We start from the raw sequence: 12,449 nt of genomic DNA, 5'->3' as shown, positions 1-12,449 counted from the left end.
GACTGGTCTGCTCGGAGTCAGTCTACTGTGTCTGAGTGGGGTTTTCATGTTAAACTGCGGCATTTTGACATTAGGGTTAGGGCAAGGACTAAGGGCTCCTGGGGTCCCTCATATCCTCTGTTGTAGACCCCTAAATCTATATAACTTTTGACATTAGGGTTAGGGCAAGGACCCCTTGCATGCTTAATTTGGAAGGCGACAGTAAAATCAGATCTGGCCTTCTCTTGGTACATCACCAGAGCTTTGTATAGAAGTCCATTGCTATTGATTACTGAGCCTAATAGGATTGTAGCAATTCTTGCTTTCCTCCTTAAAATAGGGTTAGACTTGCCCTTTGTAAATCTCTTTGTTCTTACACGGCAATTAGATCTCCGTCCTGGATCAGCTGTCTGAAGCCTCGCATCATACCATTATTTTTGGAATTCGATAAACGTGATAATATCCTGTACACTAATGGTGGAGCTATTTGCATTGGGCACCATCCTTGTGATCTGCATCCTATAATGCACAGCAATACATTTACCGGTATGTCCTGCATTGGTATTATGCATCTATATGGAGGTTTGTCTGTCAGTCTTCGACTGACCAGATGGGGATCCATGAAGTTATCTATAGTTGGGTACATGCTGTATACAAATCAGGCAATGAACACAGGTAAAACATGTGCGGGGTTCTAAATTCCTTGTTAAGATTGTAGCAGTACAGTTGAGATAAGCTCCTGGTGTCTGAAGGCAGAATCCATGTACTATATCATCTCTGTTAAAGGGCTCACTTGGAAATTATGCTTTATTTTTAAAAAATAACTTGTGACAATCATCATCATCATCATCATCATCATCATCATCATCATCAGGGGTGGTCGGGTAGCCTAGTGGTTAAAGCGTTCGCTTGTCATGCCGAAGATCCGGGTTCGATTCCTGACATGGGTACAATGTGTGAAACCCATTTCAGGTGTAACCCCGCTGTGATATTGCTGGAATATTGCTAAAACCGGTGTAAAACCAGACTCACTCACTCACTCACTCACTCACTCACTCACTCACTCACTCACTCACTCACTCATCATCTTCACTATGATCATGATTATCATCATCTTTTTATTGTTGTTGTTGTTTTTATTATGATGATTTGAACCTGAAGCCAGGGATAACTGTTCGTTCACACTTGTTGGTACACTGGCCAAACACATGATAAACGTAGGAACATCCTTCATGCACAGTTTGATTTACAACATAATTCTGGGATTCTGGAACTGAAATGACTAGCAACAATTTCAGTGTAAAGGACGTGGGGAAACTATATAGTTTATAGCGAATTGACATTCACCACATTTGAAGATGATCAAACAGAGTTTCTTAATGGCCTCACTTAAATGTCAGATTGCACATCTGAACATCTATGTGAGTGCCCCGGGCACACTCGGAAAGAAACTACACGTCCGGCTGCACACTTAGGTGGACGTGTGAGCCAGGACAGGAACTGGAAGGAAGTTGGTGGGCGTGGAAGTCCAGTGGATGAAGCTTGTGCTCATCCCATTGAGTGAGTGAGTGAGTGAGTTGGGTTTAACGCTGCTTTCAACATTATTCCAGTTATATCACGGCGTGTCAGCTTAATGTGGGAGGAAAGCCCAAAGTGATGCATGTCTCGGACGTTTACCACTTCGGTGAAACCCACGAGCACGGGTATGGTGCTGACAAACCTAGAAACATAATCGGGGCGAACCGTGATTCGAACCCACAATCATAGGTTTCTGGCGTGTCCAAGGGACGCAACTCTGCACAGCGAATCACGGCGCCTTAGACGACTGGGCCACCCGTGCCCCCGCTCATCCCATTGAAGATCTGGGTTTAATTCCACACATTGGTAATTCAATTTTCAGATGGTGTGTTAGTCTTGCTTGTTTGTTTGTTGTTTAACGCCACTCTCAGCAATATTCCAGCTGTATGACTGCAGTCTGTAAATAAACGAGTCTGGACCAGAAAATCCAGTGATTGACATCATGATCATCGGTCTATGCAATTGGGATACGATGACATGCATCAACTAAGTCAGCAAGCCTGACCACCCAATCCCATTAGTCGCCTCCTACAACAAGCATCGTCGCCTTTTACGGCAAGCATGGGCTGCTGAAGACCTACTCTACCCCGGATCTTCACGGGTTGTTAGTCTTGTGGTTGAAGTGTTTGGTTGTCTTGACAAGGTCCTTGGCTACAATGCTACTATTAAGTGATTAAATTGAACTGCGCATACATCTTTATTCCAAGCTCCAACCCAGCTCAAGACATTCATGGTACCTCACAGTATAAAGGGAATAGGGAATGAACTGTCACTGTAAGGAGCTTGTATAACTTCCCTGGACAGGAATGCAGGACTTTGGGACCAATGAGCTGAATGATATTCATTTGGCTGGGTCTCCTCAAATCATAGCATTTGGGAGGCTTGATGTTTCTTGCACAATTAGAGAACTGCCATTCATCTTTTCTTAATCTGTGGCTAGAATTTAGCACTTGTCTGCTTGCCCGAGCATGTTTATAATGGTATATATCCTCAGACTGGCAGCTGAAGGGTCATGGGTTCGGGTAGGAATTACTAAATCATGTGATGCTTGGTATTACCAGGAAGGCGCAACTGCTCTTTGAAACCCTTCCATGTATAATTTACCACTAACTGATAATTAATAGAGGATCCTTTTCATCTTTCACAAACATTCCCATCCCAATTCCCTGTGGGAGACAAAGACTGTGTTGAGCCCAAGGTGTGGCCGGTGAGGGGTGAGGTAGAGTGTGACAAGATGGTGGGATAGAGTGTGACAAGATGGTGGGATGGTTGGTGAGGGGTGAGGTAGAGTGTGACAAGATGGCGGGAGGGGCGTAGTGCGACAAGATGGTAGGATAGAGTGTGACAAGATGGTAGGATAGAGTGCGACAAGATGGTAGGATAGAGTGTGACAAGATGGTGGGGTAGAGAGTGACAAGATAGTGGGGTGGTTGGTGAGGGGTGAGGTAGAGTGTGACAAGATGGTGGGGTGGTTGGTGAGGGGTGGGTTAGAATGTGACAAGATGGCAGGATGGCTTGGGAGGGGTGGGGTGGAGTGTGACAAGATGGTTGGGTGGTTGGCGAGGGTTGGGTTGGCCCATGACAAAAAAAGTGGGCTGGCTGGTGAAGGTTGGGGTTTTATCAGGGGTTTTATTCAGAGGATGAAGGTTTTACGTATCATAAAATCCTAAGGGTAGTTCCGAACGTGTTTTATCCAACTTATAAACCGACTTTCTCACGTTCATATACTTTAAAATGATTAATATCTCTAGACACTTTTTAGTAAACGGAAACCGGTCCCCTGAATACAATGGACTTGCTGCATGCACTGGTGGAGAGATGAGTTGTTTGTCCCTGATGCAGAATTGCATACAACTTGGGGCTTGTCAATTTATCTGTATAGATCTGTTTGATTCGTTCAGATGCTCCTGCACATATTAGAATGATACTTGAGAATTCAACAACATCTTTTATCGCACACTGCCTGTAGCTATAACACTCCAAAGTACCCAGTATGACTTTCAAATATTTTCCCACTGTTAACCCACTTGGGACAATTGGATGATGTCACAGAGGGTTTGATTTATGAGAATTAATATGCATTGCATTCATATGCATTGTCAGGATGTATGCAATGTCACTGATGAGGAAGATGTGCTGATGATGTTGATGATGACATCATTGATGATGTTGATGATGATGTTATTGATGATGTTGATGTTGATGATGATGTTGATGATGATGATACTGCAGGATCATGTTTCTCGTCATGTCTGACACACTTCATGGTTCACTCTTGGAACTTACTGACATGGGCCCTATATATTAAAATTTCAAATATTCCAGAGGTACGCCAATACAACACAATGTTAAAATGCCCCATTGTATTTAAAAATGTGGCCCTTTTTTTCAAATTTAGGGGCTAAAAGCACAAGGTCCCACCCTAGAATTATCACCAAACCCAGAAGTCTTGAGATGTTTTGCACAAGAGTCTATCTGCATGTCTTCACACATATTGTACAAATACATCCACATATTCATACACATGTACATAGTGTTAGAAATAGGTATGAATGTCAAAGATCCTTGTCATAACCGTGATTTAACTCAATCTATAAGAAAAACCACATTTACTGGCTGTAAATCTTTTAGAATCCGGAAAACAAAAGTTCATGTAAATAGTGAATACACAGGTGGTCTGAATGCATTAATTGAACTTGCAGAAGTGATGATTTACAATTACCACTAAAACAGTCACTCATGAGGTTACAGTCACAAGAAACAGCTGCAGACACTTTGAAACTTCTCTTTGAGGTTGTTTACAGGATATCAAGATGTTTAAAGCCATATACAGATTTCCTCAAAGTAAAATACATTCTTAAGTTTATTTTATCTTTGACATTATCTAATAATCGAAATAACTGAAAATAATGTGTTTCAATTTATGCTAAAATAGTGCAGCCATTATTTTGGTGGTGCAACATGAATAATTCACTTAGTTGCACCTGGTGCAGGTGGTAAAACAGAATAAAATCCTACCCTGTTGTATAGGAAATAGAGAATCTCACCCTCGTGTCTTTTGATATCAAATATATCAACGAGGGTAAGATAAATTCCAAGTTTTTCATTTGAAGACAGTAATAAGCAGTCCTATTTTTAAAAGTACTGCTAACAGCTTCAGTAGCAGAGCCATTAGTGGTGTCATTTGATTGTTAGATCAAGGTAACCAGTGACATGACAATGGTCTACAAAGCAATATGGTGCAATTTCATTGCAGTGATATCTACAATGTAGATATCGCTTGATCTCACCCAAGTGATATCTCCTGTGGGAGCCAGTTTTGGATGATAAAGGCAGTTATTCCTTCAAAACAGTCATGCCTCAGGCTAGACCACAAGATAAAAAAAATTCTTTAACAACTTCTCTAGTAAAGTAGACTTTCCTTTGCTGGACTGTAATATTGTCTTTTTATAATGGAATATTTGTGTGTTCCAGAAACCGGACATGATCCCGCCGTACTAGGTGCTAAGATAGAAGACCGCTACTACAACAACGACTCTTTCAAGGTGAGTTCATGTCAAATGTCCGTCAGTGTCATCTTGAGGACCTTCTTCTCTGTCCACATACAGTATTCCCCATAACAAGTGCCCTGCTCCAATATGCACCCCTGATAAACTCCTAGACCAGATTGGAAGGGTAGTCACCCCACACTGTGACCAAACATTTACATGCCAGTCTATATTTTCTCATATACAGTGCAGATTTCTTTCAGAAAACAGCAGTGTAGAGGGGAAAATTTAATTTGTTTTGTATAGTTTTCTTAGTGCCTAGGATGCTTATTATGGCAATTGCGGTAATTAAAGGTCTTATTACTTGCTGCTGGGATCCACATGCACCCAGTCATCTCAGGCAACCCAACTCACTGTACAGAGTTGCATCCCTTTGGTATGCCAGGAACCTAAGATAGTGGGTTCAAATCCTGGTTCGCCCCAATAATGTTTGTAGCTTTATCAGCACCATACCCCTGATCATGGGTTTCATCAAAGTGGTAAACGTCTGAGACCTGCATCACGTCAGACTTTCCTCCCACATTAAACTGACACATTGTGATATGACTGGAATACTGTTAAAAGTGGTGTTAAACCAATCTCACTCACTCACTCCGCTGCTGTTATATAACAGTCTGTGCTTCAGCTACAAAGCCCCAGCCAAGTCAATTTATGTTCAGTCGAGTAAGCTCAGCTAATGATAGCACTAAATTCTCTTGAAAAAGTGCCAGGTTCTACGGAAGCCTTTTGTTTTTTTCTTGAAATTTCAAGATACTAACTTGAAATTTGTAGAGGTTATGTTGAAATTTCAAGATAATAAGTTGAAATTTCAAGATACATACTAAGTTGAAATTTCAAGATACTAAGTTGAAATTTCAAATTACATATGTTGAAATTTCAAGCTACTATGTTGAAATTTTAAGATGCAAAGTTTAAATTTCAAGATACATAAGTTGAAATTTTAAGAAAAATAAGTTGAAATTTCAAAAAAAATAAGTTGAAATTTCAAGATACTAAGTTGAAATTTCAAGATACTGTGTTGAAGTTTCAAGATACATACTAATTGAAATTCCAAGATAGTATCGAAAAAAACAAAAAAAACAATTGGCCCTCAAAGGCTTCCGTAAGGTTTTGGCTAGTTGTCTCCAAATGTTTTGGCATAGAATGTATATTCATGTTACTCTTCACCCTCAAGCAGCTTTCCCTCACTCAACAAATTACACGGACCATCTGTGGGCCACTTTACTGTCATGCTTCTTGTGTGAATAGCATGACAGTTGCCAATAATGAAAGCAGGAGTGTAGCGAGTGGGCAAAAGCACCCTGCTGGCCCCAAACCCTTGCTGCTTGCTGACATTACCATCACAGCAGCAGTATGGTATTAATCTATGGCTTGATAATTATCCCCCGCCCAACAAAGTTGGCGGGGGATATAGAAACGGGCTACGTCCGTATGTCCGTCCGTCACGTTTCGTTTCTGGAACATAACTCAGAAACCGTTCTATATTTTTTCATCAAACTTTGCAGGTCTGTCAAGTACATGCTGAACTGGTGGCTTTTGCTATTTAGAAATTTTAGATATTTTCATTTTTTTACGTTTCCATGGCAACAAGACGGATTTAGGTTCTGTGAGGGTAGGGTTCGTTTCCGGAGCATAACTCATAAACCGTTCAATATTTTTTCATCAAACTTTGCAGGTTGTCAGGTACATGCTGAACTGGTGTCTTTTGCTACCATGTATTTAGAAATTTTAGAAATTTTTATTTTTTACGTTTCGATGGCAACAAGATGGACAAGTTCCACCTCGGTTAAAAAAGGTTTGGGTTTGTTTAGATTTAATTATGTCATAAATTCTGCAACAGGGGCGGGGGATATAGCCACATTAGGGGCAAACGCTTGTTGTATCATGCACTGGTCACTCACTGCATGTCAGCAACTTGGAGGTGTAGCTATATGGTACCAACCAGCTGAGATACATCAGGGGCTACGATTTTTGTGAGTGATATTTTTGTCACTTCTTGAAGACAGACAATGTCTTTCTCTGAAAGGAGGAAAACAACTTTTGAAGGACCCACAACAAAGTATTTTTAGGACATCTAGTTATGTGTATAAGACCCCGCTAATCCACCCATATTATATTGCCACAAAATGTATGATAACACCCCCATAATACACCCTATCAATTGCCACAAGGGGAATGACAGCACCTCAGTAATTTTCCCGTAATATATTGCCACAAAATGAATGATAACACTCCCATAATACACCCTATCAATTGCCACAAGGGGAATGACAGCACCTCAGTAAATTTCCTGTATTATATTGTCACAAAGTGTTTGATAACACCCCTATATTCCTCATGTGTTATATTTTCACAAAATGAATGAGAACTCCACCAAAATACACCCTCATATATAATATTGTCACAAAGAGAATGATAACACCCTATAAAATTTGTACAAGCCATATGATAATTAACACCCCAATAATATCAGGGTTAGAACTAAAATCTCGGGTAAAGAGAAAATGTCCTTCTGTTAAAACTATGGGAAATTTGGAAATATGTAATGGTCTGCAGGAATTTGTATGATAACACACCCATATTATTGCCACAAAAAGTATGATAACACCTCCATAAAACACCTCTTTAATATAACATTGCCACAAAGTGTATGATAATACCTCCATAAAAACACACCTATAAATTAACATTGCCACAAAGTGTATGATAACACACCTATACTATTGCCACAAAGTGTAAGATAACACCTAGGATATTGCCACAAAGTGTATGATAATACCCCTATATTATTGCCACAAAGTGTAAGATAACACCTAGGATATTGCCACAAAGTGTATGATAATATTCCTATACTATTGCCACAAAGTGTATGATAACACCTAGGATATTGCCACAAAGCGTATGATAATACCCCTATACTATTGCCACAAAGTGTAAGATAACACCTAGGATATTGCCACAAAGTGTATGATAACACCCCTATTACTATTGCCACAAAGTGTAAGTTATGATAACACCTCTAGTGTGTATCCCAAATGTTCTCCCTCCAGAACCCTTCAGTGGACCCTGCAGACCCCCAGCAGCAGGATGCAGCCCTCACCATCCAGACCAACTATCGCCAGCATGCCGCCAAGGAGGAGGTGCAGGGCATGCGGGAAGAGGAGGCCGCCACTGTCATCCAGTCTGGTGTCCGTGGTTACATCGACAGGCAGAAGGTTCTGGAGACCAAGTGAGTAGCACACCAGAGTCTTGTCCCACGAAGCAATCTCAGTGCAAGAATATTGAAACTCCCGTATTTATTATAGTTTTACATAAGTCAAGATGATAATTGTTTTTTCATTTCTTAAATATGCCCCATGCGTGGATCTATCATGACTCTATACACTACATGACTCTCTAAGGCTATTCTGTATAAAACTTACCTGGAAATTTGTGCTCAACTCAATAGAGTGGAGACCTGTGAAGATCCGGGGTAGAATAGGTCTTCAGCAACCAATGCTTGTCGTAAGAGGCAACTAACGAGATCTGGTGGTCAGGGTCGCTGACTTGGTAGATGCACATCATCGTATCCCAATTATGTAGATCAATGCTGATGATGTCAATCACTGGATTGTCTGGTCCAGACTCGATTATTTACAGACCTCCGTCATATAGCTGGAATATTGCTGAGTGCGGTGTTATGATTATGGAGCATGTTTTGTTGCTTTTATTTACATTCTTTTATTCCTTTAAACATAACATGGTGATGCAACATAAAGTATTGCTTTGCCTAATAAGTCAATAGTAAGAACCGGATATTTCCCAGGGAAAATATATTTCTTTAAGACCTGAGTAGAACGCAACTTTCTGGTTGACTGGTATTTAGAATATTCTAAGAGAGTCATCTATTATTAAAAACTGCACAGTCATGATTGAAATACACCTGACCTTGCCACATGCCAATACTGGAAATTGCAAACAAACCTTTTGAGAAAATCAACAAAATGTTAAATAAATTACACATGCAGGGATGGAAACTTAATAGCACTAGCCCGCTAAGGTCTTGCCAGAATCCTAAGAGACCTTTAATCTCGCTTCACCCTGATTATGATTCTCGGTTTCAGCACCTTCACACCAAATGTTTAAGACCTGCGTCACATCCGCTTTTCCTCCCATATCAAGCTGACACACTGTTATATAACTGAAATGCTTTCAAGCCGCCTTTAACCTGACTCACTCCTTCCACGTTTCAGAGACCCTGAGGCGTTTGAGAAGCGTCAACAGGAGCTAAAGGAACGTCTGGCCGCCGAGGAGAAGAAGGCTGAGGAGGAGGAGGAGGTGGATATCGACCTCAATGACCCCGACGTGGAGAAGGCTGCCATCAAGATCCAGGCTGGCTTCAAGGGCTTCAAGGCCAGGAAGGAAGTTCAAGAGGTCAAGGTAGGAACATGCATGACAAGGGGAATAACTGTCAAGAATGGGGAGATAACCCAGCCCCCCTGTGCTATTGATTTATGGTATTATGAGATGTCGTCATATGAATTTTCAGTACGGACTATGCTAGCTCTTAGGCTTTGTGGCAGTGTCACGACATCCTAGAGCACATACAGACTGTTTGGTGTTCTGTTGTGTTGGTGCTGTGTCAGTCACCTGCAGAGTTATGTTACAGTTGGGTTGAGGATTAACGGTCTATAACATTGTGTGCTGTGGTTGCGGTGGAAGGTGTTTCTGTGCTGTGGTTTGCTGTTGAATGTGTTGCCATTCTGTGGTTTTGGGTGCTTACCAATACTTCTATCGATGATGAACCTGATTTGTTTTCATTCGTTGTTCCATGAGACCTGATTTATACTAAGTCATTGTTCCATTTCGACCTGATTATTACTTACATTGTTCCATGTGACCTGATTTATACTAAGTCATTGTTCCATGTGACCTGATTTATACTCAGTCATTGTTCCATGTGACCCGATTTATACTAAGTCATTGTTCCATGTGACCTGATTTATACTCAGTCATTGTTCCATGTGACCCGATTTATACTAAGTCATTGTTCCATGTGACCCGATTTATACTCAGTCATTGTTCCATGTGACCTGGTTTATACTAAGTCATTGTTCCATTTCGACCTGATTATTACTTACATTGTTCCATGTGACCTGATTTATACTCAGTCATTGTTCCATGTGACCCGATTTATACTAAGTCATTGTTCCATGTGACCCGATTTATACTCAGTCATTGTTCCATGTGACCTGGTTTATACTAAGTCATTGTTCCATTTCGACCTGATTATTACTTACATTGTTCCACGTGACCTGATTTATACTCAGTCATTGTTCCATGTGACCTGATTTATACTAAGTCATTGTTCCATGTGACCCGATTTATACTCAGTCATTGGTCCTTTTGACCTGATTTATACTCAGTCATTGTTCCTTTTGACCTGATTTATACTCAGTCATTGTTCCTTTTGACCTGGTTTATACTAAGTCATTGTTCCTTTTGACCTCATTTATACTTAGTCATTGTTCCATGTGACCTGATTAATACTCACATTATTCCTTCTGACCTGATTTATTCTCACCTTGTTCCATGTGATTTGATATATTTTCAGTCCTTGTCCCATATGACCTGATTGGGTCTCCACCATTGTTCAACAAGCTGTGTCTGTTGCAGTTAAACTGCCTACTTTTTTCTCCAAATGTTTTATCTCTTCCTATTGGAAGTCTTGGTCAGAATTGGTCCTCAGCAACCTACACTGGTCATAAGAGCCAACTTAATGGATCGGGACCCACTTGCACAAAGCGATCTTAGCGCTAAGACGATCGTAACTCCCATACTTTAACATAGGCTTACAATAGTCGTAGCGCTAAGATCACTTTGTACAAGTGGGCCCTGGTGGTCAGTCTCGGTGACTTGGTTGATAGCGTGTCATCACACCATAACAGCATGGATCGCTCATTATGTCAATCACTGGATTGTCTAGTCCAGACTCCATGCACTAGTCAGTAGGGGCTAGTGATGGGGGTATTGTCTGGATCATGCACTGGTCGGTGGGGCAAGTGATGGGGGTATGGTCTGGATCATGCACTGGTCAGTGGGGCTAGTGATGGGGGTATGGTGTGGGTCATGCACTGGTCAGTGGGGCTAGTGATGTGGGTATTGTCTGGGTCATGCACTAGTCAGTGGGGCTAGTGATGGGGGTATGGTCTGGATCATGCACTAGCCAGTGGGGCTAGTGATGGGGGTATGGTCTGGATCATGCACTGGTTGGTGGGGCAAGTGATGGGGGTATGGTCTGGATCATGCACTAGTCAGTGGGGCTAGTGATGGGGGTATGGTCTGGATCACGCACTAGTCAGTGGGGCTAGTGATGGGGGTATGGTCTGGGTCATGCACTGGTCAGTGGGGCTAGTGATGGGGGTATGGTCTGGATCATGCACTAGTCAGTGGGGCTAGTGACGGGGGTATGGTCTGGATCATGCACTAGTCAGTGGGGCTAGTGATGGGGGTATGGTCTGGGTCATGCACTGGTCAGTGGGGCTAGTGATCGGAGTATGGTCTGGGTCATGCACTAGTCAGTGGGGCTAGTGATGGAGGTATGGTCCGGGTCATGCACTGGTCAATGGGGCTAGTGATGGGGGTATGGTCTGGGTCATGCACTGGTCAGTGGGGCTATTGATGGGGATATGGTCTGGATCATGCACTGGTCAGTGGGGCTAGTGATGGGGGTATGGTCTGGATCATGCATTGGTCAGTGGGGCCAGTGATGGGGGTATGGTCAGGGTCATGCACTGGTCTGTGGGGCTAGTGATGGGGGTATGGTCTTGGTCATGCACTGGTCAGTGGGGCTAGTGATGGGGGTATGGTCTGGGTCATGCACTGGTCAGTGGGGCTAGTGATCGGAGTATGGTCTGGGTCATGCACTGGTCAGTGGGGCTAGTGATGGGGGTATGGTCTGGATCATGCACTGGTCAGTGGGGCTAGTGATCGGAGTATGGTCTGGGTCATGCACTAGTCAGTGGGGCTAGTGATGGAGGTATGGTCTGGGTCATGCACTAGTCAGTGGGGCTAGTGATGGGGGTATGGTCTGGATCATGCACTGGTCAGTGGGGCTAGTGATGGGGGTATGGTCTGGATCATGCACTGGTCAGTGGGGCTAGTGATGGGGGTATGGTCTGGATCATGCATTGGTCAGTGGGGCCAGTGATGGGGGTATGGTCGGGGTCATGCACTGGTCAGTGGGGCTGGTGATGGGGGTATGGTCTGGGTCATGCACTGGTCAGTGGGGCTAGTGATGGGGGTATGGTCTTGGTCATGCACTGGTCAGTGGGGCTAGTGATGGGGGTATGGTCTGGACCATGC

At 42.5% G+C, this 12,449-nt stretch overlaps 1 protein-coding gene across 8 annotated transcripts in view; it reads left to right on the top strand.

Moving 5' to 3' along the window:
• The window catches only part of LOC124132917 (abnormal spindle-like microcephaly-associated protein homolog), a 279,804-nt gene that overhangs the window by 211,903 nt on the left and 55,452 nt on the right, over positions 1–12,449 (top strand). For all 8 annotated transcript variants that reach the window (XM_046497081.2, XM_046497085.2, XM_046497083.2 and 5 more), the window contains 3 exons: positions 5,032–5,102; positions 8,156–8,334; positions 9,338–9,524. In XM_046497081.2, coding sequence (XP_046353037.1) covers positions 5,032–5,102; positions 8,156–8,334; positions 9,338–9,524 — 437 coding nt within the window. The remainder of the gene's footprint in view (positions 1–5,031; positions 5,103–8,155; positions 8,335–9,337; positions 9,525–12,449) is intronic.

Source organism: Haliotis rufescens, unplaced genomic scaffold (assembly GCF_023055435.1).
Source record: "Haliotis rufescens isolate VD_foot unplaced genomic scaffold, xgHalRufe1.0.p SCAF_18, whole genome shotgun sequence".
Taxonomy (NCBI): Eukaryota; Metazoa; Mollusca; class Gastropoda; order Lepetellida; family Haliotidae; genus Haliotis; species Haliotis rufescens.
Note: the sequence above shows the minus strand (reverse complement) of the source record. Positions and strands in the feature narration are given on the sequence as shown.